Source organism: Trachemys scripta, chromosome 1, assembly GCF_013100865.1.
Source record: "Trachemys scripta elegans isolate TJP31775 chromosome 1, CAS_Tse_1.0, whole genome shotgun sequence".
Classification (NCBI taxonomy): Eukaryota; Metazoa; Chordata; order Testudines; family Emydidae; genus Trachemys; species Trachemys scripta.
In genome coordinates, this window is record NC_048298.1 from 201,253,747 (window position 1) to 201,279,562 (window position 25,816).

Sequence of the window (25,816 nt, forward strand, 5' to 3'; positions counted from 1 at the left end):
TATCCTGGTGAAATGTCATCTCTCCAGCCAGCTGCTTCAGGCTACTTATCTCTGACACAATTTAGTCTCATGCTCAATCTCCAAATAGGGGAACGAGAGGGAAACAAGTTGGCTGCAACCGCTTTAGGGCTCAGACATAAACAGGCATTTCATGTTCATCTGGTTTAACAACAAAACTGAGTTGTTTGCAACCATCTCTGTTCCTGATGCTGCATTGTCCTGTGTCACTGCGGTACTGAAATGACAAGAAGAGCAGTTCCTAAAGAAATGCAGTATCCATTGTTGCTGATAAACTGAGGAAAATTGTCATAACGTGGAACAACATACCACAGCATCTACTCTTACTTAACCTTTAAAAAAAGGGGGGGGGGAGGGAGTCCAAGAACTAGAGATCTTTTCTAAACTTTCCATGCTGTGTACAGGAGCAATAAGTGATAAATTATACCTTTTCCACTGAAATAATGTCCCACTCATAGTGTAAAAAAAGGGGAGCTGGGGGATGGTAGGGAAAGTCAGAATAAATGTTACGTCACCTAGTCTACTGGAAGAAAGTGTGACTACTGCTTATTATACCAAATAGATGTTTCACTACTAGCTTGTTTTCCCCCCATCCCTTGGACACCTCTATCTATTTTAGATAGTCTCTGCCCCAAAAGAGATTACAAACATTTATGTTTGTACAGTGCCTAGCACAGTGGAGCTCTGACTGGGGACACTAGGTGATACTGCAGTGCAAATAATAATAATCAGCAGACAGTCAATGACATGGAAAAGTGGCAAATTCAAAACTGATAAAAGGAAATGGTTTTTCACACAATGCACAGTTAGTATTCTCTGATCCAGCATGGCATTTCCTACATTTACGAGCATACCTTTAGGCACTCGGGTTTAAAAAATGTGCTCATTGTTATTACTGAAATTCTTAAATATGCAAGCACAAAATCAGAAAAGCATATATTGTTCTTAATTACATATGCACAGATATATTGCCTTTTATCCCTATGAATGTGACTTTTAAACTGTAACCTTCATTGGAACGTATGTGAGGGGACTTCACAGTACTAGAAGCGCCAAGAAGAACTGCTGACTCAGCAAAAATGATAAGAAATTTTATTTCTAAAGTTTTTTGGAAAAACAAATTTTCAATAAAAATTATTTTTTCCCATAAATTGTGTGTTGGCAAAGAAATTTTTCGTTTGGGGGGGAAAAAAAAAAAAACATTGTTGAAAAAAATTCAAAGAGCTCTAGTTACAAGGGTCTTGCACATCTGGGCAGGACCAGTCACACTGTGGTCCTTAGGTCTCAAGGATCAGATTGGAGGCAGTCAGTGTTTTCATTGTCTTCTGTTTAGTTCTCTTGTGAGTATGATGAACAACTTCCAAGCTGCTTGTGTTCTCTAGGAGATTCAAAAGTGCAGAAGAAACTACTTTGGGGGGAACAATGAACAGCCACATTGATACAATAGCATGACAAAAACTATAGGTATGTTTATGAAATCTTTGAGTGTAAGACAGGATAACTTATTTTTTCCCCCTTACTATGGAAAAGAATTAGACTTTTGAAGGCATACTGAACTGCCCCTATATTGGTGGAATACAAGTTCCATGGTAAAGTACGGAGGAGACATAATTTCATCATTGGGAATTGAAAGCTCTAATGTGGCCATTTTAGTCCTGAATTATTTGCAGCATCTTCACTGCCACTTCACTGCCAGATTTTCACAGACATAAGGACTCTGATTATTGCAACCAAGTTTGTAATGCCTCACATTTGAAAGATAAATCTGAAAATCTTCCTCAGTGTCATCTGTCACTTTAGCTGAGATTTAGTCTTCTTTTCTCACATATGTCTTTGTGGTTCCCATCATCCTCTGAAATGAAATTAGTATTGGGAGACTGCTTTTTCTGTGAATCATCTGGAGGGTAATTCCTCCTTTCATTTCATGGAAATGAAATGTGGGTTTAGGTTAAAAAATGTACTAAATATAATTAGTTACATTACTGTTCCCTGCACAAGAGACTTTTTACTTAGGATGTGCCATGAAAAGGATCCCTTAGAGAAAGTTCACAGCACAATTTGGGCTTCCCCCGCCCCCATTAAAGACTTTCTTCTGCTGCTGTTTTGCTGTTCAGAGAGCATGAAGGTGGAGAGTTGAAAAAACCTAATAGTGCAATAATTTAGGTTAATTTAGTGCTTCTAGGGAATATGCAGCCTATGCTTTTTTTTTTTTTTTTAGGATACAGAATAGTGATATGCACATCTCAAAAAGTTCGGAGGTGTGGCTGAAAACAAATAAGCACCCAAACTTAATGCAATCTTTGACATTTTTGAGGTCCATTTCTTTTCTCCCTGTGTGTCCACCCCACCCTTCAACACTACTATCTTCGCCCATCTTCAGGACCAGGGCCAAGTAATCAGCTTTCCCCCTCCTCGTTGTACTAGTGGTGGCAACAGCAGTTACATTTATTGGCACTCTGAAGCTTTCTTGATGGTATAGCTCCAGCTTGCAAAATATGCCTTGAAATCTCCAAGGTGAATGAGATTCCTTGTTCTAGGGTGTTAGTGGCATGATGTACTATGGAATGTGACAAACTAGCAGTACTGTGTACAGTGCAGCTGCACTTAGGAACAAATCGTTCTGTTTCTCCTGAGAAATACTGATGCATTTTTTATTTATATATGGTTCATCTGGGTGCTTCACTTGTAGCTCCAATAGCAAAATGAAACATAGAGGCTAGTTTACATACAGACACATATTCAAAATACTCTCGTTAAAATTCAGATTTCTAGAAGCTTAAGTGTTTTGGCATGTCTTACAACTTCAAAATCTGACCCATTCTCTGTGAAGTTTTCATACGTTACTGCGGCCATTTCTAATGAAAATGGAACTATTTTAGAACAACTGCTGTTTGGGGCAAAAGGGGTAAACATCTTGCCTGTCCATGTTTTCACAGCCAAATTACTGCTTTTGTGACTTTTCAGAGGTAGAAAATGGTGAAATAAAATTGTGGGGAATTTCATGACTTCCTTCCCTCAATTTCACATAGCCCCAATCAAAGTTTACCTGCTACCATCTCTCTCAACTTTGGTTTTGTAAAAGACATGATAACGTTATCAAATGCTTATTTAAAAATGCATTGTAAAGACACACAAATAATATTACATACAAAAACTACATTAAAAGAACATTAAGGTAGCAAAGTCAAACACTTATGATAGGAAATGCCAGAATTAAGGTTGTCTGTGTAACTTTTTTCCATAGGACCTTTGAATTTTTCTAGTATCTCACTGGAAGACCAAAATTATTAACTAAAGCCATTAGCTTTAGCAAAATTGAGTAACTCTGTGCTGAGGAAAACGTGGATTCACTATTTTTATCATGAAATTAACAGTTCATAAATTTAAAATCTACTTTTGCCATCCAGTATCCAGTGAATCCCACTTTTTCGTGTGTGTGTGTGTGTATATATATATATGGAGCCTAACTGCCACCGTATGTTATTTGCAGCTACCCATTCAAATTTGGCCTTACCTACAACCCTGCAAAAAAAAAAAAACCTATTAAAGCTCTTTGACTTGCCTAACTAATGCTTCTAAGATGGTACTGACATCAACTCCACCTCTGAGAATCCAGGATGCAAAAACCTCATACAGTTACTGCACCATATGCACCACTAAATCAATCCCAGAACCTTTCACAACATAGTATTCACTTTATCACCTATAGTGGCAATTTTTATCCTTATCAACAGGACATAACTCTGTCTTTTATAAGATTGCAGGGATAGCTTTTTACAATCAACTTGTACTTCTCTTGGCGCATACATAAATCCGTATGCCTGAGTCTACTTCTTGAAAATATGCTCTTAAACTTCCCTGGACATGGTGTCTAATGCAGTTTACTCTTTTCCTGAAATTTAGAGGCAGACAGGTAACTGTCCCTCATTAAACACTGTTTCTAACATTTCAGAGTTACTTCAACTATCCATGTATGATAGACCTTGTCTTGCATTTCTGGTCCCTTCCATTTTTAAATATAAGGTACCAGTGTTCTTTTTGGGTCAATATTTGTCTGTGAACATCTCTGTCAAAATGAAATAATCTGTCATCTTCTATTTGAATTTCATTATCTGGCTTCCCATTGGGGGCTCATAAACTGTTTTGGATACCTAGACCAGTATACCAGAAGGGGATATAAAAGAAAGAAATTAGACTGTAGCAGCATCTTATTAACCTTCAACCAAAGCAGATCCTAAATTGCCTTCTGATCCAATATCTAACCAGCCAGGCAAACTTTTCCCAACATCCTTTGTTATGTCACCAGAGAGGCTTGAATACTGCCTGAAAGAGTGAGTTGCTCTTAGGTAAACTTGAGGTAAAGCTACTAGAGCAGGTATTTTAAAACTTTATCATATCATGGGCCACATTTTTATAGAGAAATTATGAGCATCCCCTTTCCCTTCTGTTTCAAGAACTACAGAAATTGCTTAAATAGAAAATTAATATTAAGAAAACATTTAAATGTTTCTTTTAATGTTACATAGCAATAAATACAAGGACAGCTAGAACCGTGTGTCCAGGCAGTTCTCCGTGGACTGCTGATGTACTGGTAACAAGCTTGTTTGATTCTCTAGTACCGCTGTATTAGAGACAATGAGTACTAGAGTACAGTGGTACTAGAGAATCAAACAGGCTTCTTACCTGGAGTGGGAGTTAAGAATTCCTCCACTAACATCCTTTGGAAGTGAGAAATCAGATTGACCTCCTTCAGCCCCCTCCCACACCACAAGGAAATGACAAGATTTCTGTTCTTTGAGTCACCAAACCCCCACATCTCTGAGTCACAACCAACATCCTTTTGTTCACCACAAAGACTTAAACTGCCAATAGGGGATCACTACCTGGACATGAAAAGTCATGATCCCTTTTAGTCAACCTACTATTTATTTTTCATTTAAATTCACCAACATCTTTACTCTGTTATGTGAACTTTGATACCACTAGACTACAGGGACTTTACCCTTCCAGTATTCCCTGGCACAGAAGGCAAAAAGGAGTTGTGTCTGGAGCCTACTTTGCTCCAACTGTACTCAGTAACCAAAAGGACCCTTAGGGACAGTCACCAGCTCCCTCTGCCCAATGCTGTATCTACAGAATCGTGGAGTTTTAATGTGCATCCTGATGGGCCTTCCTGTTTGCTTAGCTGAGGGAAGCTGAGACCCAGGCCCTGATGTTAAAGGTAGTTTTATTTACATAACTTTATAAATGTTAGTACAAATATATAATAAGCTATCTTTTGATCTATGATCCATTGTTGTAGTTCACGTAAAAAGTTCTTGTGTCAGAATAGATTGAGAAAAGGTAAATCTGGGTTAATACCATAATTACTATTGCAGAACATTTATTTCTCTCTTGGTTTTGTATGTTGTTAGACATGTACAGAATTTCTACAGATTACTGGTACATCCAGTCTAGCAGTGGTTATCCTGACTTCATTAGAGAAGCATCTTTTACCAAAATTCTTCCATTAGTTGCAGACTCAAGACAGCTTATTATAATTTGCTGTATGTTTACTCTTAGTGCTCTTGCCAGATAATTTTGTTTGTTTTTCTGATTCCCATGTTTGCTTCATTCAGTCTTTATCAGGCTATTATTGTTCTCCTATTTTACCTTTACATATCCATAAAAAAGCATTCCCATTTTTAAAAAAGAATGAAACAGTTTTCATTTGGGGGTAGGGATCTATGAAACTTCCTTTTCTAGGAGTAGAGAGAGTGGAGTTTCAGGGGAGAGAGAAGGTATGCTGCTATGATTTATGCTCTGGATTGAATTGGTAGCCCCAGGATGTGCCCCACAGCTATTCCTCAGCTGAAGTTTGAGTCATTGATTTCAGTGGGGCTACCAACAGAGTAAGAGCCTATTCAACATAAGTAAAGGTGGCAGCACTGAGCACCATGTGATTAAATAAATCAGTGCTTATCATAGAAGTGAAGACTTCTTACATGACATTTGTGCCTGTAAATTTGTTACAAATTTGTTTCTTAAATAGGTTTACCCCAAAAACCTCCGTGTCATGTTTGCTACGATCTGTCACTATAGAAGTGATTGGTTTAGTACTGGTTACAGTTTAAACCATCTATCAATACCATTATCTATCAGTTTTTTAAAAAATACTTTGCCTGTTCTAACTATAGAGACAATAAAAGAAAGAAGTGTAATTATTGTGCTGCTTTGGAATTGTACAGCTTTTCTGGGGCTGAGGGTTGTAATTTGTCTTGTTTAGTTTTCTTGGAAACATGGTCTCTTCTCAAGTGTGCAAATCAAGCATTTGGAGTGACCTTGCATCATTGAGCTGGTGCAGGCCACTAGATTAAGGAAGAATGTTTCTAAATATAGATCACTGGGATGCAGCCATGTGTAGAATTGTTACTGTAGATGCTGACAGCAAAGACTTTTTTTTTTTAAACTGTAGAGGTATAAACAAAGCTGCTTAAGTATAAGATAAGTTGCTTTATTTAGAAAACATCAGAAGAATAGTACACAATACAAATCTGTAAAGTAAAAGGTAAGTATCGCAGCTTCATGGTAACTGCAACTGTATTTGCCCACCATGGTCCACCTAGGGTACCCACTTTAGGCTCGCAGCTCCTCAGTCATCCCCTCTCATGGGCAGAGAACACTGCCTCCTGACTGGGGACTCTTTAAGATGCTATAGTGCCCTGCTTATACTGTGGTATTCCCAGCAAGCCAGACTGCCTAAAAGGTATGTGTTTGCTTTCTCTCCTGAGGTCATCAGCAGTGTAATTGTCTGCAGTTATAAGTTAGCACACAGCTCTTTCTAAGCAAGCACATTTATTCTTCAGGTAAAATCATTACAAAGAAAACATTAAAAACAATAAAAGAACCTGGAATGCTATAAAGGTTACCAGAGGTCACCCCCAACTCCAACCTCTGGCTCTGGCTCTGGTAGGTGCCAGTCCTTCAAAACCCACAACCGGATCTTCCCTCTGATTACAAGTTTACAGCTGGCTCGGATTCAGAACCAGAACCATCACTATGGTGGCAATTCAAACATTTCTTTATACAGCTTGGGCCTTTGAAATCCAATCTCTGGTAACAGGTAATCAGCACTCAAAGACCAATTCCTCCGGTAGTGGTTTCAAAGGGCTGGGAGTTTGCATAAGCGGAGGCAGGAAATTTGCGTGTAGCTAAAATATCAGCAAGAAAGATGTCAGTTCTTATGGCTCCAGGAATTGGAAAGGTACTTGACTGTACAGCTATTGAGAATATTTCCATCATATCTTTATTATGAAGTGTTTATAATGTGAAAGTTATAAAGGGTTGTAGATCAGTCACCTGAACAATGTACTCATCTGTTGTGTTAAATGATAGGCACTTGTGCATGTTTGTGCAGCTAATACAAGTTCCACGCCTTTCAAATCTACTTTCTCTATCCATTTTAATGTAGTGTATTGTACATTGGAAACTGCAGTGTACTGTAACACACAACTCCATCCTGGATACTGCTAGTCATATATTAGCTTGAAGGATACAGCATGAAATTATTAGCCCATGAGGAATCAGATATCTATATGACAGACAATGAAACATGTGGCCTACAAAGCCCACACTCACCATAGCTTAATTGTTCTCCCTACGTGAACGTCGCTCAATGACAAATAATGATAATTCTGTGGCATAAAGTTAAAAAAAAATCTTGAGGAATGCCCAAATTCACACTTACACTAGATAAAAACAAATGTTTCCTGATTTTGCTTTGCATGTGAACATGTCTACATATTTCTAACAGCCATTGTTTTCTCATCTTGGTTATAGACCATATTGCTGGAATGCAACCAGTGCAGCTGCTAAATCTGCTGTGACCAGTGCTGTATCTGTAGCAATAATTTCAGGTTAAGAAGTAACTGCTCCCTCCATCTCTGTTTTGAAGATAGTGCAATTTAATTTTGGGGCATTGTCTACTCTCTGCAAACACTCCATTAAAGTCATAAGCACATTAGAGCCAGAAGTAGGTACTACAACTAGCCTTGCTGCCTGAGTGGCCTTTTCTAGGTCTCTTGTTAGAGAAGATATTTGTAGTTTGAGTTGTGTAGAATAATTTCTCCTTTCCTTTGAGTTCTTCCTTAACTAGAATATCCCATGTCCTTTTTCCTTTCTCCTCTCCCGTCTTCTCAGTTCATTTACTTTCTCTGTGGAGGTGGGTTGAAAGGAGTGTGTTGTACTCCAGATAGATTCCAAGTTTTTAGACCAGAAGGGACCATTATGATCATCTGGTCTGACCTCCTGTATAGCATAGGACATAGAACTTCCCCCAAATAAATCCTAGAGCAGATCTTATAGGAAAAAAAAATCAAAACTTAATTTAAAAATGGTCAGTGATGGAGAATCCACCATGAAAATGTAAATTGTTTCAATGGTTAATTACTTTTTTTTTTTTAAAAGAAAGGGTAAGTTTGACAGGATCTATTTTCCATAAACTCATGTTGCACGTATTCCCTTTGGAAGCTTGTGATCGGTGGTTAATACCAGTGACCAGACACCTTTCTCAAACCAAAGAATTGTTTAATCTAAAACACAAAGGGAAAAAAAAACATAACATAAGATTAAAGGGATTTTAACACAACAAAAAGGTCAATACTCACATCTGTCTTACCATCAATCCTCCTTACCATCAACCCTGTCATATTGGGCCATGCAGGGCTTGCTGCTTCAGATTCGCCAGTGGAATCTGTCTATTCACTGCAGACAGATTCCTGACAACTGCCTCCCCACCTAGAGAGGGACTGTTTAACTGTTCAATGTCTTTTTGATTCCAAGTCTTGGCAGAGAAAGTCTTGTACATTTGGCTGGAGCCTGGAAGTAGCATCTTCCCAGCTATTAGCTCAGGCTCTCTCTCTTAATGACACCACTATGTTTACTGGGAGGCTGATTATCTGGAGTTATTTTCTGCCTTTCTACTAATTTCCTAACAGCCCTGCTATTAAACTAATCCAACATATGCACACAATTAGCATTCCAATGATCCAATATAGGCATACAGCAACTATCCCAAATAACCAGGTCATATCCAGTATTCATAAATAATTATAAATAGGCCCTATGTCCTTCACAATAGATATGTATTAATAGTCTCTTACAAGTAGGGATGGAGATAGCAACACCATTCTAAACTAAATTAACTGGTGATTGATCTGAAAAAATAGATGACATTTAAGCTTGCAGATTGATGAGAGAACTTGTCAGCTGTGCACATGCAATATGCACACATATACTTGTGCCTTCACTTTGCAGAAACATGGAATTTTAATGTTTGCACAAATCCTTTAAATAGTCTTAACACCTGCATACGTGCCGGGCATTAGTATTTGTAACTATTGGGTTCTGCTAGTGTAAATAAATAATAATGCTTGCAAATTAGACTACGTAAAGAGCATACACAAGTGTTTGCTGGCAGGCAGAAAAATATATACCTGTACAAGTGAAGGTCAAGGAATGAAAATTCAAATGGAACAGTAAAGCTTTATTTTGGTTACAGCTGTGTGGTGAAAGATTATTCTGTTTTGTAAAGGATTTTGATATTTCAAACTTCAATTTCTTTCTAAAGGTAAGGAAAGGCAAAAATTTAAAAGTTCTCCATGAAAGGGAAATGAAGTCTTGGCTCTGAGGCAGTCTGCCTGCCAGGCTGAAGGGTACCTGGGAGGCTGGAAGCTCAAGCTTCCCAGTAGCTCACCAGGTGAGCTGTCAAGAAATTAGGCCGTTTTCTGAAGTTGCTTGTGTCCAATTACAACTCTGTCTAAATCAGTCTGTCCCCACCAAAGTTTTAAGTTAGACAAATCAGCATTCTGTTATGGAAGAAGAGTCTTCCGTCAGAGAATTTCTGACCAGCTGTAATTCTGGGTATGTTCAAAACAGTGGTGGTGACCTTGGTGGTGTATTTTTCTGCTTCTGTGTCTGTCCTTTTACTAGAGGGGTAGCCGTGTTAGTCTGAATCTGTAAAAAGCAACAGAGGCTCATGTGGCACCTTTGAGACTAACAGAAGTACTGGGAGCATAAGCTTTCGTGGGTAAGAACCTCACTTCTTCAGATGCAAGTAATGGAAATCTCCAGAGGCAGGTATATATCAGTGTAGAGATAACGAGGTTAGTTCAATCAGGGAGGATGAGGTGCTCTGCTAGCAGTTGAGGTGTGAACACCAAGGGAGGAGAAACTGTTTCTGTAGTTGGATAGCCATTCACAGTCTTTGTTTAATCCTGATCTGATGGTGTCAAATTTGCAAATGAACTGGAGCTCAGCAGTTTCTCTTTGGAGTCTGGTCCTGAAGTTTTTTTGCTGTAAGATGGCAACCTTTACATCTGCTATTGTGTGGCCAGGGAGGTTGAAGTGTTCTCCTACAGGTTTTTGTATATTGCCATTCCTGATATCTGACTTGTGTCCATTTATCCTCTTGCGTAGTGACTGTCCAGTTTGGCCAATGTACATAGCAGAGGGGCATTGCTGGCATATGATGGCATATATAACATTGGTGGACGTGCAGGTGAATGAGCCGGTGATGTTGTAGCTGATCTGGTTAGGTCCAGTGATGGTGTTGCTGGTGTAGATATGTGGGCAGAGTTGGCATCGAGGTTTGTTGCATGGGTTGGTTCCTGAGTTAGAGTTGTTATGGTGCGGTGCGTGGTTGCTGGTGAGAATATGCTTAAGGTTGGCAGGTTGTCTGTGGGCGAGGACTGGCCTGCCTCCCAAGGTCTGTGAAAGTGAGGGATCATTGTCCAGGATGGGTTGTAGATCACTGATGATGCGTTGGAGAGGTTTAAGCTGAGGACTGTAGGTGATGGCCAGTGGAGTTCTGTTGGTTTCTCTTCTGGGCCTGTCTTGTAGCAGGAGGTTTCTGGGTACACGTCTGGCTCTGTTGATTTGTTTCTTTATTTCCTTGTGTGGGTATCGTAGTTTTGAGAATGCTTGGTGAAGATCTTGTAGGTGTTGGTCTCTGTCTGAGGGGTTGGAGCAGATGCGATTGTACCTCAGTGCTTGGCTGTAGACGATGGATCGTGTGGTGTGACCGGGGTGGAAGCTGGAGGCATGAAGGTAGGCGTAGCGGTCGGTGGGTTTTCGGTATAGGGTGGTGTTAATGTGGCCATCGCTTATTTGTACGGTGGTGTCCAGGAAGTGGACCTCCCGTGTAAATTGGTCCAGGCTGAGGTTGATGGTGGGGTGGAAGCTGTTGAAAGCATGGTGGAATTCTTCCAGGGCCTCCTTCCCATGGGTCCAGATGATGAAGATGTCATCAATATAGCGTAGGTAGAGAAGGGGCGTGAGTGGACGGGAGCTGAGGAAGCGTTGTTCCAGGTCACTTTCACAGACCTTGGGAGGCAGGCCAGTCCTCGCCCACAGACAACCTGCCAACCTTAAGCATATTCTCACCAGCAACCACGCACCGCACCATAACAACTCTAACTCAGGAACCAACCCATGCAACAAACCTCGATGCCAACTCTGCCCACATATCTACACCAGCAACACCATCACTGGACCTAACCAGATCAGCTACAACATCACCGGCTCATTCACCTGCACGTCCACCAATGTTATATATGCCATCATATGCCAGCAATGCCCCTCTGCTATGTACATTGGCCAAACTGGACAGTCACTACGCAAGAGGATAAATGGACACAAGTCAGATATCAGGAATGGCAATATACAAAAACCTGTAGGAGAACACTTCAACCTCCCTGGCCACACAATAGCAGATGTAAAGGTTGCCATCTTACAGCAAAAAAACTTCAGGACCAGACTCCAAAGAGAAACTGCTGAGCTCCAGTTCATTTGCAAATTTGACACCATCAGATCAGGATTAAACAAAGACTGTGAATGGCTATCCAACTACAGAAACAGTTTCTCCTCCCTTGGTGTTCACACCTCAACTGCTAGCAGAGCACCTCATCCTCCCTGATTGAACTAACCTCGTTATCTCTACACTGATATATACCAGCCTCTGGAGATTTCCATTACTTGCATCTGAAGAAGTGAGGTTCTTACCCACGAAAGCTTATGCTCCCAGTACTTCTGTTAGTCTCAAAGGTGCCACAGGACCCTCTGTTGTCCTTTTACTGTGATCTCCCCTAAATTGCAATGGGGAAAAAAATCCCCCCAAAGTACATACTACAACCCTTTCCTTGCGGGGAAAAGTTTTACATAGTATGTTGGCATAGTTCCTCAATAAGTTGAACATCAGAGGCAGTACCTGTGGAAGCCAGTAAAAAAAAAAAAAAAAAATTGATGAAATACTATTGAAGTTAAATGGGAGTGTGACAGGTTGTCACCCCTGGAGTGTCGTCTGGGAGAAGGTAGAATTACTGTTGCTGTGCCCCCTAACCATTCAGCTGGGCTGGCCTGTCACACTGTTCTGCTGGTGACACAGCCAGGCACTCCAGGCCCTGGTATCACCCAACATGACAGCAGGTGGTGCCACACACCCAACTGAGCTACCTGAGTGCTTTACCTAAACCACTCAAGGACAAACAGGAGACAACAGCCAATTTCCCTGCTCCCCAGCCTTGCAGCCCTGCTGGAGTATAAACCCAGAGTTGGACCATCTTACACTGTACAGGGATCTGTACAATGCAAGCTCATTAATTCACTTCCCCCTCAATGTCGGAATGATATGCAACAGCCTTTGTTTACAGAGCTGAGATTTTCCCAGACACTTTACTCAAAACACACCAGTTACAATAAAACAGAAAACAACTTTATTAACTAGAGAAAGATAGATTTTAAGTGATAGCAAATAGATCAAAAGCAGATGACCTAGCAAATAAATAAAAAACACAAACTAAGACTAATATACTAGATAGATAGGATTTGAATTAGCAATTTCTCACACTGACAGATGATACAAGCAGTCAATCAAGTTTCCTTACACGGGTTAGAAATCCCTTTAGTCTGGGTCCAGCACTTACCCCAGTTCAGTCTTTGTTTCTCAGGTGATTCCAGGAGTTCTCTTGTGTGGGGAGTGAGGCCCCAAGATGATGTCACTCCCTGTCTTATATAGTTTTTCCATTAGGCAAGAATCCTTTGTTTCAAGCTAAGTTCCCAGGCCAGTTTGTGGAAAAATACAGGTACCAAAATGAGTTCAGTGTCATATGGTCTGGTCACATGCCTTGCCGAGTCATAGCAGCCATTATTCATAGGCTGGCTGAAACATGCACAGGAAGGCTAAGCTCTTCCATGATCCATTGTCTTTGTTGATGAGCCATTAGCACTGTCTAGCTTCATTGTTGTACCTGAAAGACTAGTTGTGTATTACCCAGAGTAAGCCCATTTGAAATACAGATACATAGTCAATATTCATAACTTCCGATACAAAAAATGATACATGTTCACAAATAGGATAATCATATTCAGCATTTTTCAATGACACCTCACATGACACATCTTGTACAAAATGCATCATAATCCTATCATAATCATACCACTATGATGAATGTGCAGGTGGCAGTTGTCACAGGGAGTTTTGCCAATGGTTTCAATAAGGTTAGGATTTCACCCCATTAATAGATTATTGGGGTAAATGTATGTGTATTCCAAGCCCAAATCCTGCCCTTATATACATAACACATACCTCTCTACCATGTATGGTGAGTTTCGAGTTTGAGGAATTGCTAGTCTTGTGCTCTTTATGGTAGTTTAGGTCAAACAGTAAGTTGTTAGATATCTTCAGGAAAATGTAGCTTTTAGGAGAATCTGAATCTTCTTCCTTTATTATGGCAGATTTCCACAGAGCCTTGTTTGATCAAAAATGGATGTTTTTCTTAACAAAGAATTTGTTAGGCTTATATTGCATTGCAATTCAACAAAAGAACATGAGCCAGTTTAATAAGTGTAAATTATTAAGAGAGTTTGCAAGGATTAATTTATTGAGTTACATATGTCTAGCCAATGGGGAGCAGACTGGGCACAGAAGGTTTTTTATACACTAAATCAGAGGAGCAGAATCTTACACTAGGTGTCATCGTGTTGATTTCTGAACTCTTCTGTTAAACTTTTGTGGCTTGATTTTTCAAAAGTGTTGAACATACTCATCACCCATTAACTTCAGTGAAAATCAGGCTATTATATTCCCAAAATAAGCAAATGAAGTGTCCATCCTTATCTGTAAATAAACAGAATGTTGGTTAAACATGATTGTCAGATTTTCCATAAATACCAAGACACAACACTGAGTGTTACTCCATGGTTAGTACTTGAACATAACATTCATTAGAGGAGGTAATTAGCCAACTTATTTGGATGTGTTGAATCCTGCGTACTGTGTTAGCATCTAATGAATAATGATAATAGTCCCTGTCGGAACTGGTTGGTGGCCACCACAACCAGGTTTGCTGGAGGGATCTAGCCTCAGAAGCCAGAGACTGGATTATAGTAAGGAGTCAGTCAAGCAATAAAAAAAAAATAGATGATCTATGTTACAGCAAGCAAGCAAGGCAACTAGGAGAGAATTTGTGGTGTCTGTGGAGCCAGGAGGACAGGATTTATAAGAGGTCAGTGTGCAGAAATGGTTGGGAACATACTGGGCTTGGGGAAAGGTGGCTAGATGAGTTGAGGGTCAGTCCTGAGTTTGGAAGCAGGTTGGGCCACAAAAGGAAGCTGAGAAACAACTCATCTGTTCTTTAGGATCACACTTTTACAAAATGCATCCATACATAACATATTAGGGCTTATCAGTACAAGGAACAGAGTTGAGTGAATAATTAAAGATTACTTGTTTATTAATTGAATTTATCCTGTATTTACTTGCTCATAGAATATCCACAGACAGTTTGGAAATTTCTTGAATTCATCTTTCAAACTCATTTGAGTATATTTTTTGCATTTTTCCCCCTCGTTGGACTGATGATCAGCAATTCTCTGTCAATTTTAACTATATTTGAGCTGTGTTGCTTAATTGTGAATAGGTCACATACATTGCAAGGGATTGTTTCTTTTCTCTGAGTGGATTGCATTTCAGGAGCAAAGACTCTGGCATACGAATTTCAGTGAAATAGTTTCCCATGAATACTCACGTACAGAAGTTTTTTGAAATTTGTATTAACTGAGCTTGTAAAACTTGATCACGTTAACTTTTATGGAAAGCAAACAAAAGGAGCATATACATGGATACAATTATTTAATGAGAAAAAATTAAATGGATATTTGTGGAAAGCTTTCTTATGCATTATTTGTCCAGATCTAATATTGAAACTAAACTAATACCCACTAGGACATTCTTTAATAAAATACCGAGAGCATGAACTTTAATCTGAACTCAAAAAATCAGTCTTATGGTATCAAGTGCATGTGCTGCTCGAAAAAATGGCACTGTTTTAAATCTACCATTCTCTCTCTGACGGTTGATCAGTGATATTTTTCATGTTTCTAATATATGTCAGTATAAGATCTCAGACAACTCTTCATATTGGAAATTTTTCATTTAATCTATTAGAGCAGTTCTGGTTTGCTACTTAATGAAGTGGAAAGTATGTCACCCACTGACTTTTCAGCTGTGGCATGCAGTCAGTATCATGCCTTGCCACACAGTCATATCACATCTACAATGTGCCGTTTACTTTACTGAGGAGTGTGACATAACATTCTTGCAATTCCTACCACACAATGTTGCTGGATCCTGTACTCTTACTACAGGTCTATGGTATTGCTGCACTGTATAAGAGGTTTGGGGGGGGGGGGGGGGGGGGGGGGGAAGATTAGGAATTTTTGGTTTTTTTTTAAAAGTCAATTATTTAGATGCTGCACTTTTGTTCTCTACAATCCCTACCATGGATACAATTCTTTCTGTAATTACTAATGTACTAATAATTGGGGAAAATTTGAAGAGACCCCCTGCCACAACATGTGTGCGTGAGATCAACAACAAGGAAGCATATGATGGCATGGGCTGCAATAACATTTTTACTGTTATTTGTTTGAGAAGACCTGAATAACTCACTTGGGGCACTCACAAGTAATGCACTCATTTTAAACTTGTGGCAAAAAAAGAGTTTTACAGCACCTTGCACAATCACGACTATATTACCTCTCGCCTCCTATTTTAGGCATTTGTCTCTGAAGTGAGCAAGAAAGAGACAGAGCTGAATTTTTGCTTAAAATTGAGAGCGAGAATATGCTTTTTTTTTCTTTTTTTAAACATGAATCATGCAAGAATCTCAAATGGTAATAGTGTGCATGTACACAGATATCCATTAGGCAATAGAAAATGGCTTAATTAGTGCTTTGGAGATTTTTTGCTTCAATAATTCTCACTGGAACATTGTAGAAAAATAAAGGACTTTGATCTTCTATGCTGACAATGCTATCCTATAGCAGATAGGAATAATCTGAGTGCATCTGGGACTTTACCATTATAATCAAGACTCTGGACAACCCTAATTACATTTCAAATTGTTGTGTTTTTGGCAGCATCAAGTTTAGAAACCACAGTAGTATCAGACTTAATGCAGATATACTATCCATATCTTGGTATTTAAATTGCTTCCCTTTTCTTGGCTTTACTGCTTCACATATTCTTTACATTGCACTTCTGTTTCAAACAATACTGATACCCAATTCAGGATGACACACAACGTTTTATGATTGTAAGAGTGAGATTTAAAAGGGAAGGTTATCAAAGTATTTTCATCAAGATTTTCAATGCCATGGGAAAATATTATGAGCCTCAATAACACTAAATGTTTACTAAGTGGTGTGTGTGCTGCTTTCTTTTTAGGATCTGGGAGACCGGTGGGCAGCCATTTGTAGATGGACAGAGGATCGCTGGGTCCTTCTACAGGATATTCTTCGGAAGTGGCAGCAATTTGCTGAGGAGCAGGTACATAGTGTTAGCAGTTATAAACCAGAACATTGTTCAAAAAATTGCACTCTGAATGGTCTTACTGAAGGCTTTTCCTTCTCTTAATTTCTTTCAGTGCCTTTTCGATTCATGGCTTACAGAGAAAGAGGATGCAGTGAGCAGGATTCATACAACTGGCTTTAAAGATCAGAATGAAATGCTTGCCAGTCTGCGAAAGTTGGCTGTATGTATTTCCCCATTGTTCAGTTTTTTGTTTTGCTTTCCTCATTCGTGAGTCTAACTTCACATCTGGGTTCAGCCAATTGAACACTGAACATCCATGTTTCTTGGGATGACTGGTATCTGGAGAGCATGGAGTCCTCAACTGGTGCCTGATTTTGCTTATGAAAGAGCTACATTTGTGCCACTTGACTTTGCAACCTTAGTAATGTTCTCTGAACATATTTTTGTCTGTTATATATACATTTACAACATTAATATCTAATTTGTATATATGTGTATATATAAAATAAATACACAACTTCCATTCACAATGTTGTGTTGTATGTGTATAGTTTATTTTATATAAATAAAATCAGACACAAAAATATGTTTAAAAACACTATTAAGGTCACAACGTCAAAGACTCAAAAGTTAAGAAATGCCAGATTTCAGGGTGCCCGTACGCCACAATTCAGCCCTCTTGTAAGTATATATTATGATATAGTCTTGAATTACATGATCACGTACTATTTTTCCGCAGAGGACTCTTGCCATATTTAGTGAATGGGTAGTTAGTTATTGACTATTTCTTTGTATCCTACTCATTCAATGGATGGGTCATGATCATATTTATTGAGCACCATCCAAACCCAGCAGAGACTACAAAATTATTAATTTACCCCTTGGCATTTTTATGGTTCTCTCACCATAGTATCTGAGTGCTTCTCAAACATCAGTAAATTTATCTTCAGAACCCTCCTGGCCTTCTACCAGCTCAGTGCTCTTTCCTGGAAATCAAAAACATGCAGTTCATCATCTTTATTAAGTGAAACATACTGCTTTGCATTCTATAACTTTGTACGTGAGAGTCTTGCAATCCCGGCCAGGCTTGAGACTAGGTTTGCCAACTTTCTAATTGCAGAAAACCAAACTCCCTTACCCTGCCCTTTCTTTGAGGCCACACCCCCGCTCACTCCATCCCTCCTCCTTCCATCACTCACTTTCCCCCACCTTTGCTCACTTGCTCATTTTCACTGGGCTGGGGCAGGAGGTTGGGGTGCATGAGGGAGTGGGGTTCTGGGGTGGTGCCAGTGGTGAGGGGTTTGGGGTGCACAAGGGGGCTCCAGGCTGGGGCCAAGAGATTCGGAGTGTGGGAGAGGATGTGGGCTCCGGGGTGGGACTGGGGATAAGGGGCTTGGGGTAAAGGAGGGGGCTCCAGGCTGGGGCAAAGGGGTTCAGAGTGTGGGAGAGAGCGCAGACTCTGGGAGGGAGTTTGGTGCGGGATGGGGCTCAGGGCTGGTGCAGGGGGCTGGGGGCTCTAGTTGGGGGTGCAGGAGGAGAGGTCGGGGTGCGGGCTCCAGGCAGTGCTTACTTCAGGTGGCTCCCAGAAGTGGCCAGTATATCCTTGTGTCCCCCTAGGTGCAGGGACAGCCAGGGAGGTTCAGCGCGCTGCCACAGGCACTGCCCCCGCAGCTCCAGTTGGCTGTGGTTTCTGGCCAATGGGAGCTGCAGAGCTGGTGCTCATGGCGGGGGCTACAGAGATATGCTGGCTGCTTCCAGGAGCTGCACAGAGCCAGGGCAGGGAGGGAGCCTCTCTTAGCCCCTCTGCGCCGCTGACCGGACTTTTAATGGCCAGTCAGCAGTGCTGACTGGAGCTGCCAGAGTCCCTTTTTGACTGGGCATTCCAGTTGAAAACTGGATGCCTGGCAACTCTAATTGAGATGCATGCTGCATCTGGATCTTGATATGTTTTGATTTTGGTGATGCTTTTTAAAAAGAAAAAACGAGAGGCTAGAGTGACAATTCATTGTACTTTAAAAACAGTTCAGACTGGGCACGGGCAAAGAAGAGCAACTAGGATGATCAGGGGAATGGAAGGCCTATCTTATGAGAGGAGATTGGAAGAGCTTGGCTTGTTTAGTCTAGCGAAAAAAGGCTGAGAAGGGTATATGATTTCTCTACAAATACTTTAGTGGGGTAAACACTAGGAAGGGTGAAGAGCTATTTAATCTGAAAGACAGTGTTGGCTCAAGAACAAATAGATATAGACTGTCCATGAATAAATTCAGACTGAAAGTTAGAAGGTTTCTAACCACCTAAGGCACAGCCTCCCAATAGGAGTTGTGGGGGCAAACAACTTAATTAGTTTTCAGAGAAAGCTGGACAAATGTATAAGTGCAATTGTATGATGGGGTTGCTTGTGATGGCAGACAGCAGAGCTCAAGAGCCCTCTGAGGCACTTCCCGTTTGTCTTACATTCCTAAATGTTCAAGCTTCAGGATTTCAGCTGGCCACTTGCAGGGGTCAAGAAGAGATTTTTTTTCCAACCAGTGTATTCTGGGAGGGTATTTTTATATTTTTCCTCTGAATCACCAAGGACTGCCATGGCTGGAGATGTGACATTGAACAAGGAGCACCAGTGGTCTTGAGCATTCTCTTTTTCAAATGTTTGATTGACTGATTCTTGCTTTCAAGCTCAGGGTCTAACTGATCTACCATACTTGAAGCCTGGAAGGAATTTTCCCCTAGATCGGATTGGCAGTGATCTTGGAGATTTTTGTCACCTTCCTCTGCAGTGTGTGGGTACACATCACTTGCCAGGATTATCTGTGTATATTTCACCTAATCATTTCCCTGCCATTGTGGGGGTTTGGGACACTAAAGCACCTTGGTCCTCCTGCTCTCTGCCTGAGGCACATAATAGTCTGGTCTCCTGTGGGTTATAATACTTTGGTCTAATTTTGAGTTTAGTGTGCAGATGCTGGGTGGGTGTTGTTGGCCTGTGATATACAGGAAGTCAGACTAGATGATCTGGTGGTACCTTCTGACCTTAAACTCTATGGTTCTCAGTGTGAAATAATTTCACAAATTAACATGACTGTGCCTACAATAAGATGGAGGGGTACATTTTCACCTCCATGTTTATGCAGTGAAGGTGAAAAACTGTCTTTGTTACAAGGAATTGTGCAAGTAATCTGTTCTTGTGGACCTACTATTTATTTAGATATGTAGAAGAACATTGGTTCATGGGTAACATAACATCCATGGAAAGCGGAGTTTTAACAGTTTACAAACTGTGAAATTTTTCAGCCAGCGTGTTACTGCTGGGTTATAACTGCCTATGCAGTTAAAATAATTAAATCAATTTCAGTTATATGAAATAATATTGATTATATTTTGTTGTCTTGTACTGTGTACAGAAATCTTTGTGGCCTTTGGTATATGAAAATTTTATGGTATTATTACTGTAAGTTGTTTCAATAATTCTCTGATGTGCTTAGAATTCAAAATATGTTGGCTTCACTGTGAACAAATTATAGGTATTTTTAAAATAAAATTAAAAAAAAATCTTACTGTTTGATTGTTTAAACTAATTAACGGATAACTAGCAGCTGGTCCAGAATTGATGGTAAATATCCCTGCTGATTTAGACAGTGACTAAGAATTTAATGCTCCTTAAAATATGCCACAATTTGAGACCCAAAACTCTGGCCATCTGTTATGATAACCTTAAGCATGCATAGCTGTGGATACACTGTGCTAACCCTTTGTTTTCCTTCTGTCAAACATAATTTTCCATTGTCTGAAATATACACTTTTAGTCAATACTGTTAAAGCGAATGCAGTATAGAATCTGGAAGGTATTCTTTGGAATTGAGATTTTACTTTGACTAAAACTCATTTTAGGATTATGCCCATGCTTTGACTTTATCACAAAAAAAGAAAATTGTTTCATATGAATTCTAGTCCTGTAACCAGTAAGTGAGCTGTGATTTGACTTGTCAGAGAGTTGAGTAAAGGGCTTTCTTGTAACCAGGGCCAGCCTGAGGTGTTGTGGAGTCCCTGTGTGAGGAGAAAAATGTGAAGTCCAGCTTTGTTCAGCAATGTAGCACATTTTAGGGTTTGGCAAGTGGCCAGAGAATAGAATGGTTTGTCACAGGTTCTGAGAAGGAAGGATATCACTAATTTGCAGGAGTGATTAAAGTATACTTGTCATAATTGATTTCTGGAGGTTTGGGGTGGGGCCTCCAAGTTCTTCTTTCCTAGTTGATTGAAGATGTCATGTCAAGAAGGAGAGATTTTCCTTTGAGTAATTTTATCTAAACTCCAATTAATGGAATATACATGCATATTTGTTATTAAGTATGTGTCCTCTGGAAAGCAGTGTCCGTTGACCCCCATCTGCCCTATAGAGATGAATGTTGGGACCCATTAGTAGATAAAGGGCCCCACCACCAACCTTACCCCATTCTTGTTTTTGCAACTATTGGCTGGTTAGCCAGAATCATTTGCTAGTAGCTGCTGATTCTTTATTAGATGAGACTGTATGGACATGTTTACTAAAGTCACATGGTAATTTCCATAGTTTTCACAAGATGAATGAGGCTTTCAATATTGAATTATCAATGGTACATTGGAAGTAACACTCCCTTGTTAAGTATCAGACAAGGGATATTGTCTGATATTTGTGTATTACTCCCTTGTTAATATCTTTGAACTATGGTAGCAGACAGGCAGAGTATCCATTCCACTGAATGATAATAGTCTTTTAGAATTAGCACCTGTCCCTGTCCCATCAGAAATCCAAGTGGGCAGGTAGGTTGTCTTATGTGTATAATCCATCCCATCATCCAGATCATAAATGATGATATTGAACAAAACTGGACCGACCCTTGGGGCACTCCGCTTGATACCAGCTTCCAACTAGACATGGAGCCATTGATCACTACCCGTTGAGCCCGACGATCTAACCAGCTTTCTATCCACCTTATAGTCAATTCATCTAGCCCATACTTCTTTAACTTGCTGGCAAGAATACTGTGGGAGACTGTATCAAAAGCTTTGCTAAAGTCAAAGAATAACACATCCACTGCTTTCCCCTCATCCACAGACCCAGTTATCTCCTCATAGAAGGCGATTAGGTTAGTCAGGCATGTCTTGCCCTTGGTGAATCCATACTGACTGTTCCTGATTACTTTCCTCTCCTCTAAGTGCTTCGCTTCATAATTGATTCCTTGAGGACCTGCTTCATGATTTTTCCAGGGACTGAGGTGAGGCTGACTGGCCTGTAGTTCTCCGGATCCTCCTCCTTCCCTTTTTTAAAGATGGGCACTACATTAGTCTTTTTCCAGTCATCCAGGACCTCCCCGGATCACCAGGAGTTTTCAAAGATAATGGCCAATGGCTCTGCAGTCACATCCGCCAACTCCTTTAGCACCCTCGAATGCAGCACATCCGGCCCCATGGACTTGTGCTCGTCCAGCTTTTCTAAATAGTCCCAAAACACTTCTTTCTCCACAGAGGGCTGGTCACCACCTCCCCATGCTGCACCTCCCAGTGCAGTAGTCTGGGAGCTGACCTTGTTCGTGAAGACAGAGGCAAAAAAAGCATTGAATACATTAGCTTTTTACACATCCTCTGTCACTAGGTTGTCTCCCTCATTCAGTAAGGGGCCCACGCTTTCCTTGACTTTCTTCTTGTTGCTAACATATCTGAAGAAACCCTTCTTGTTACTCTTAACATCTCTTGCTAGCTGCAACTCCAAGTGTGATTTGGCCTTCCTGATTTCACTCCTGCATGCCTGAGCAATATTTTTATACTCCTCCCTGGTCATTTGTCCAATCTTCCACTTCTTCTAAGCTTCTTTTTTGTGTTTAAGATCAGCAAGGTTTCACTGTTAAGCCAAGACTTAAATAGAAGATGTTTCCTTTGTGAGTCTCTTGGGGTGCAGTCCACACTAGGGGGGGGGGGAAGAATTATCCTTACCACATGTTAGGGAACACAAGGTAAAATCCTGGTGAAGACAAGACCGTTTGTAGTTTTCGCACATGTAAGCAGATTGAGGTAAACATTGGCATGGGTGGGAGCCAGAATCCTAGGGTTCATCTCAACTTGCTAACACTTTATTTACTTTCTCCACATCAGTCATGATTGTATAGATCTTTATCATATCCCCCCTTACTCTTACTCTCTTTTCCAAGCTGAAAAGTTCCAATCTTATTAATCTCTCCTCATATGAAAGCTGTTCCATACCCTTAATAATTTTTGTTGCCCTTTTCTGTACTGTTTCAAATTCCAATATATATTTTTGAGATGGGGTGACCAGATCTGCATGCAGTATTCAAAATGTACCATAGATTTATATGGTGGCATTATGATATTTTCTGCCTTATCTATCTATCTATCAATCACTTTCTTAATGATTCCCAACATTCTGTTAGCTTTTTTGACTGCCACTGCACATTGAGTGGATGTTTTCAGAGAAATATCCACAATGACTCCAAGATCTCCTTCTTGAGTGGTAACAGCTAATTTAGACCCCATCATTTTATATGCTGCATAGTTGGGATTATATTTTCCAATGCGCATTACTTTCCATTTATCGTTATTGAATTTCATTTGCCATTTTGTTGTCCAGTCAACCATGATCATCAGTGTGGATCTAAAATTCCCTGTCCCCACGTGTTCAGAGACTTAAATAAAGATTCTGAGTAATTAAAAAAAATTAAGGTCTGATTATTTGTAGTGTCTCTATATACAAGTCCTAACTTCACATTCCTTATGAGGGTGTATTTGCAGCCCTATTTCTGACTATTTTTCTAAAGGGTTCTGACTCAAGGGTGTATGTATAGCCCAAGAGTTGGATCTATTCTCACACTCTACCCAAAGAACTACAGTTACTTGCAGGTAATCTTTCTTTTGTGTGTGTTTTCTGGGATGAGATTCTATCAGAGAAGGCCCCAGACTCACCTCTGTCCATACCAGGTGGGCAAGCAAAGCAATCTTTTATATTTGACAATTATGCCAACTCAACTAAATTGTTTCTTTTTTCATATAATTTATACATGCAATATATTTTAGAATTCCTGTTCAAATAAAACCCCTCATAGCAAGTAGCAGCCTTTTTTCAGTACCTGCAAATTGTGTGTTTCACATGGTTCATTCTGTATTAACATATACAGGTTTGCTTCATTTAGTATTAAATCTCTTTCGGGACCCAATTAATTTAAAGGTCATGTAAGAAAAGCTGCTTAGATATTGCTACTTTGCACATAGATTACCAATGAGTTTGTGTTCCCTAAGACTATTTTTAATGTAGCTGGTTATTTGTCCCGTCTCTAAAGCACTTCTTTTTACACTCAAATCTTTAAAATAGTTGTCTTATTCTCTATGCTCAGAACTCGGACTTTTTTATATTTTAATTGTTTTCCCTAGTGCTTGCTGACCATCACTGCCACACCAGTGCAATGGCATAGTTGCTTCACATTCCTTAACATGCTAGTGGGTGATGTAGAAGGCACATGAGCCCATGCTGGATGTGTGCTGTATTGAGTACATGGTGGCTTAATGGATAGAGCACAGGCCTATGACTTGGGAAGCCATGTAAAAGTTCTATTCTCAGCTCTTAAAATGGCCTGCTGGGTCACTTCACCTCAATGACCCTCAGTTTCCCATCTGTAAAATGGGGATAATTACACTGACCTCTTTTGTAAAGTGCTTTGAGATCTACTCATAAAAAGTGCTTGTAGAGGGGTTTGGCTGGGACTTGTCCCTCTCCGGGGCCGGGGGGACCACACTGCCTTAATACTTCCTTCCAGTTGTTGATGGGGAATTAGCCTGTCCGTGGGAGTCTCTTGCCGTGGCAGCAGTAGAGGCAAACACAGACAGTTATTCACACCCGGCCCGTGGTTGGTGGGCAATAGTGAGTCCAGGACTCAGGCCCTCAGGCAGGGGCTGAGCTAACAGTTATAATTAGCAGGCCCAGACCTTGGGTCAGTGCAGGGCAGCAGAGAGTCAGTGGCTCAGGCCCTCAGGCAGGGGCTGAGCAAACACAGGTAAACCAGCCCAGGCTCTCGGCTCAGAGGGGCCTGGGAGAGGGGAGACTGCCACCCACAAGTTGGGTGACGGGGGGACGTGACAGGAGGCCTGCTGCTGAGTCAGTGGGGGTCTTGGCCGCAACAAACTGACATAGGCTTTGGCAGTGCTGCAGCCAGACTAGGGTTGGCTGCCCCCAGGCTACTTCCTAACTCCCCCTCTAGAGGTACCTGGGTCCGGACGGCGTCTTCCGGGGGTTCAAGCACCATGGGCTCCTCAGGTGAAGGGTAGGCTTGACACTCCTTTGGGTAACTGGCGAGGGACAGGCTTGATAGCTCCTCCGAGCTCTGGTCAGCATCAGGCATCGGTTGGTCTGGCCAGTCTTCGGGTCTGCCTCTGGTTGCCAGGGTCTCACAACCGGCAGCTAGGCCACAGGCATCTGGCCTCTCGGGCGGCTGCTCCTCCAGTGAGCTCAGGGGTTGGGCTTTTATACTTTCTGTTCTGCTCCGTGACCTCTGGGGGTCAGGCGCAGGACTCACTGGCTCCTCCCACTTTGGTGTCCTGAGGGTCTTGTCCCTCTCCAGGGCGGTGCGGGACCACACCGCCTCGCTACAGTGCTATATAAGAAGATATTATGATTAATAATAATGTATAATTTGTCCCTATTATAAGTATTCCATTAAAATATATTTGAATCCCTAAAAATGGGTTCAGCCTAATAAGAATATTCATAAGCAGTGACAACTATATAGTCAGACATACATAAATACTCAGTCATCTCAAAGTCCTGGATTTCTTGCCTGAGTCATCCTTTCAATAGGTAAATAATTACAAATATGTTTTACAGCAGCCACTGATTATCTGAACCAGAAAAAGGGGAGTTGCAGTTGGATTTTAACAAAGAAAAACATCTAAACTTAATAACTAGCTGGAGAA

The 25,816-nt window shown here is 40.7% G+C and overlaps 1 protein-coding gene across 9 annotated transcripts in view; it reads left to right on the forward strand.

Annotated features, from left to right (window-relative positions):
- The window catches only part of DMD (dystrophin), a 1,855,422-nt gene that overhangs the window by 595,905 nt on the left and 1,233,701 nt on the right, over positions 1 to 25,816 (forward strand). For all 9 annotated transcript variants that reach the window (XM_034754682.1, XM_034754655.1, XM_034754674.1 and 6 more), the window contains 2 exons: positions 16,781 to 16,882; positions 16,980 to 17,087. In XM_034754682.1, coding sequence (XP_034610573.1) covers positions 16,781 to 16,882; positions 16,980 to 17,087 — 210 coding nt within the window. The remainder of the gene's footprint in view (positions 1 to 16,780; positions 16,883 to 16,979; positions 17,088 to 25,816) is intronic.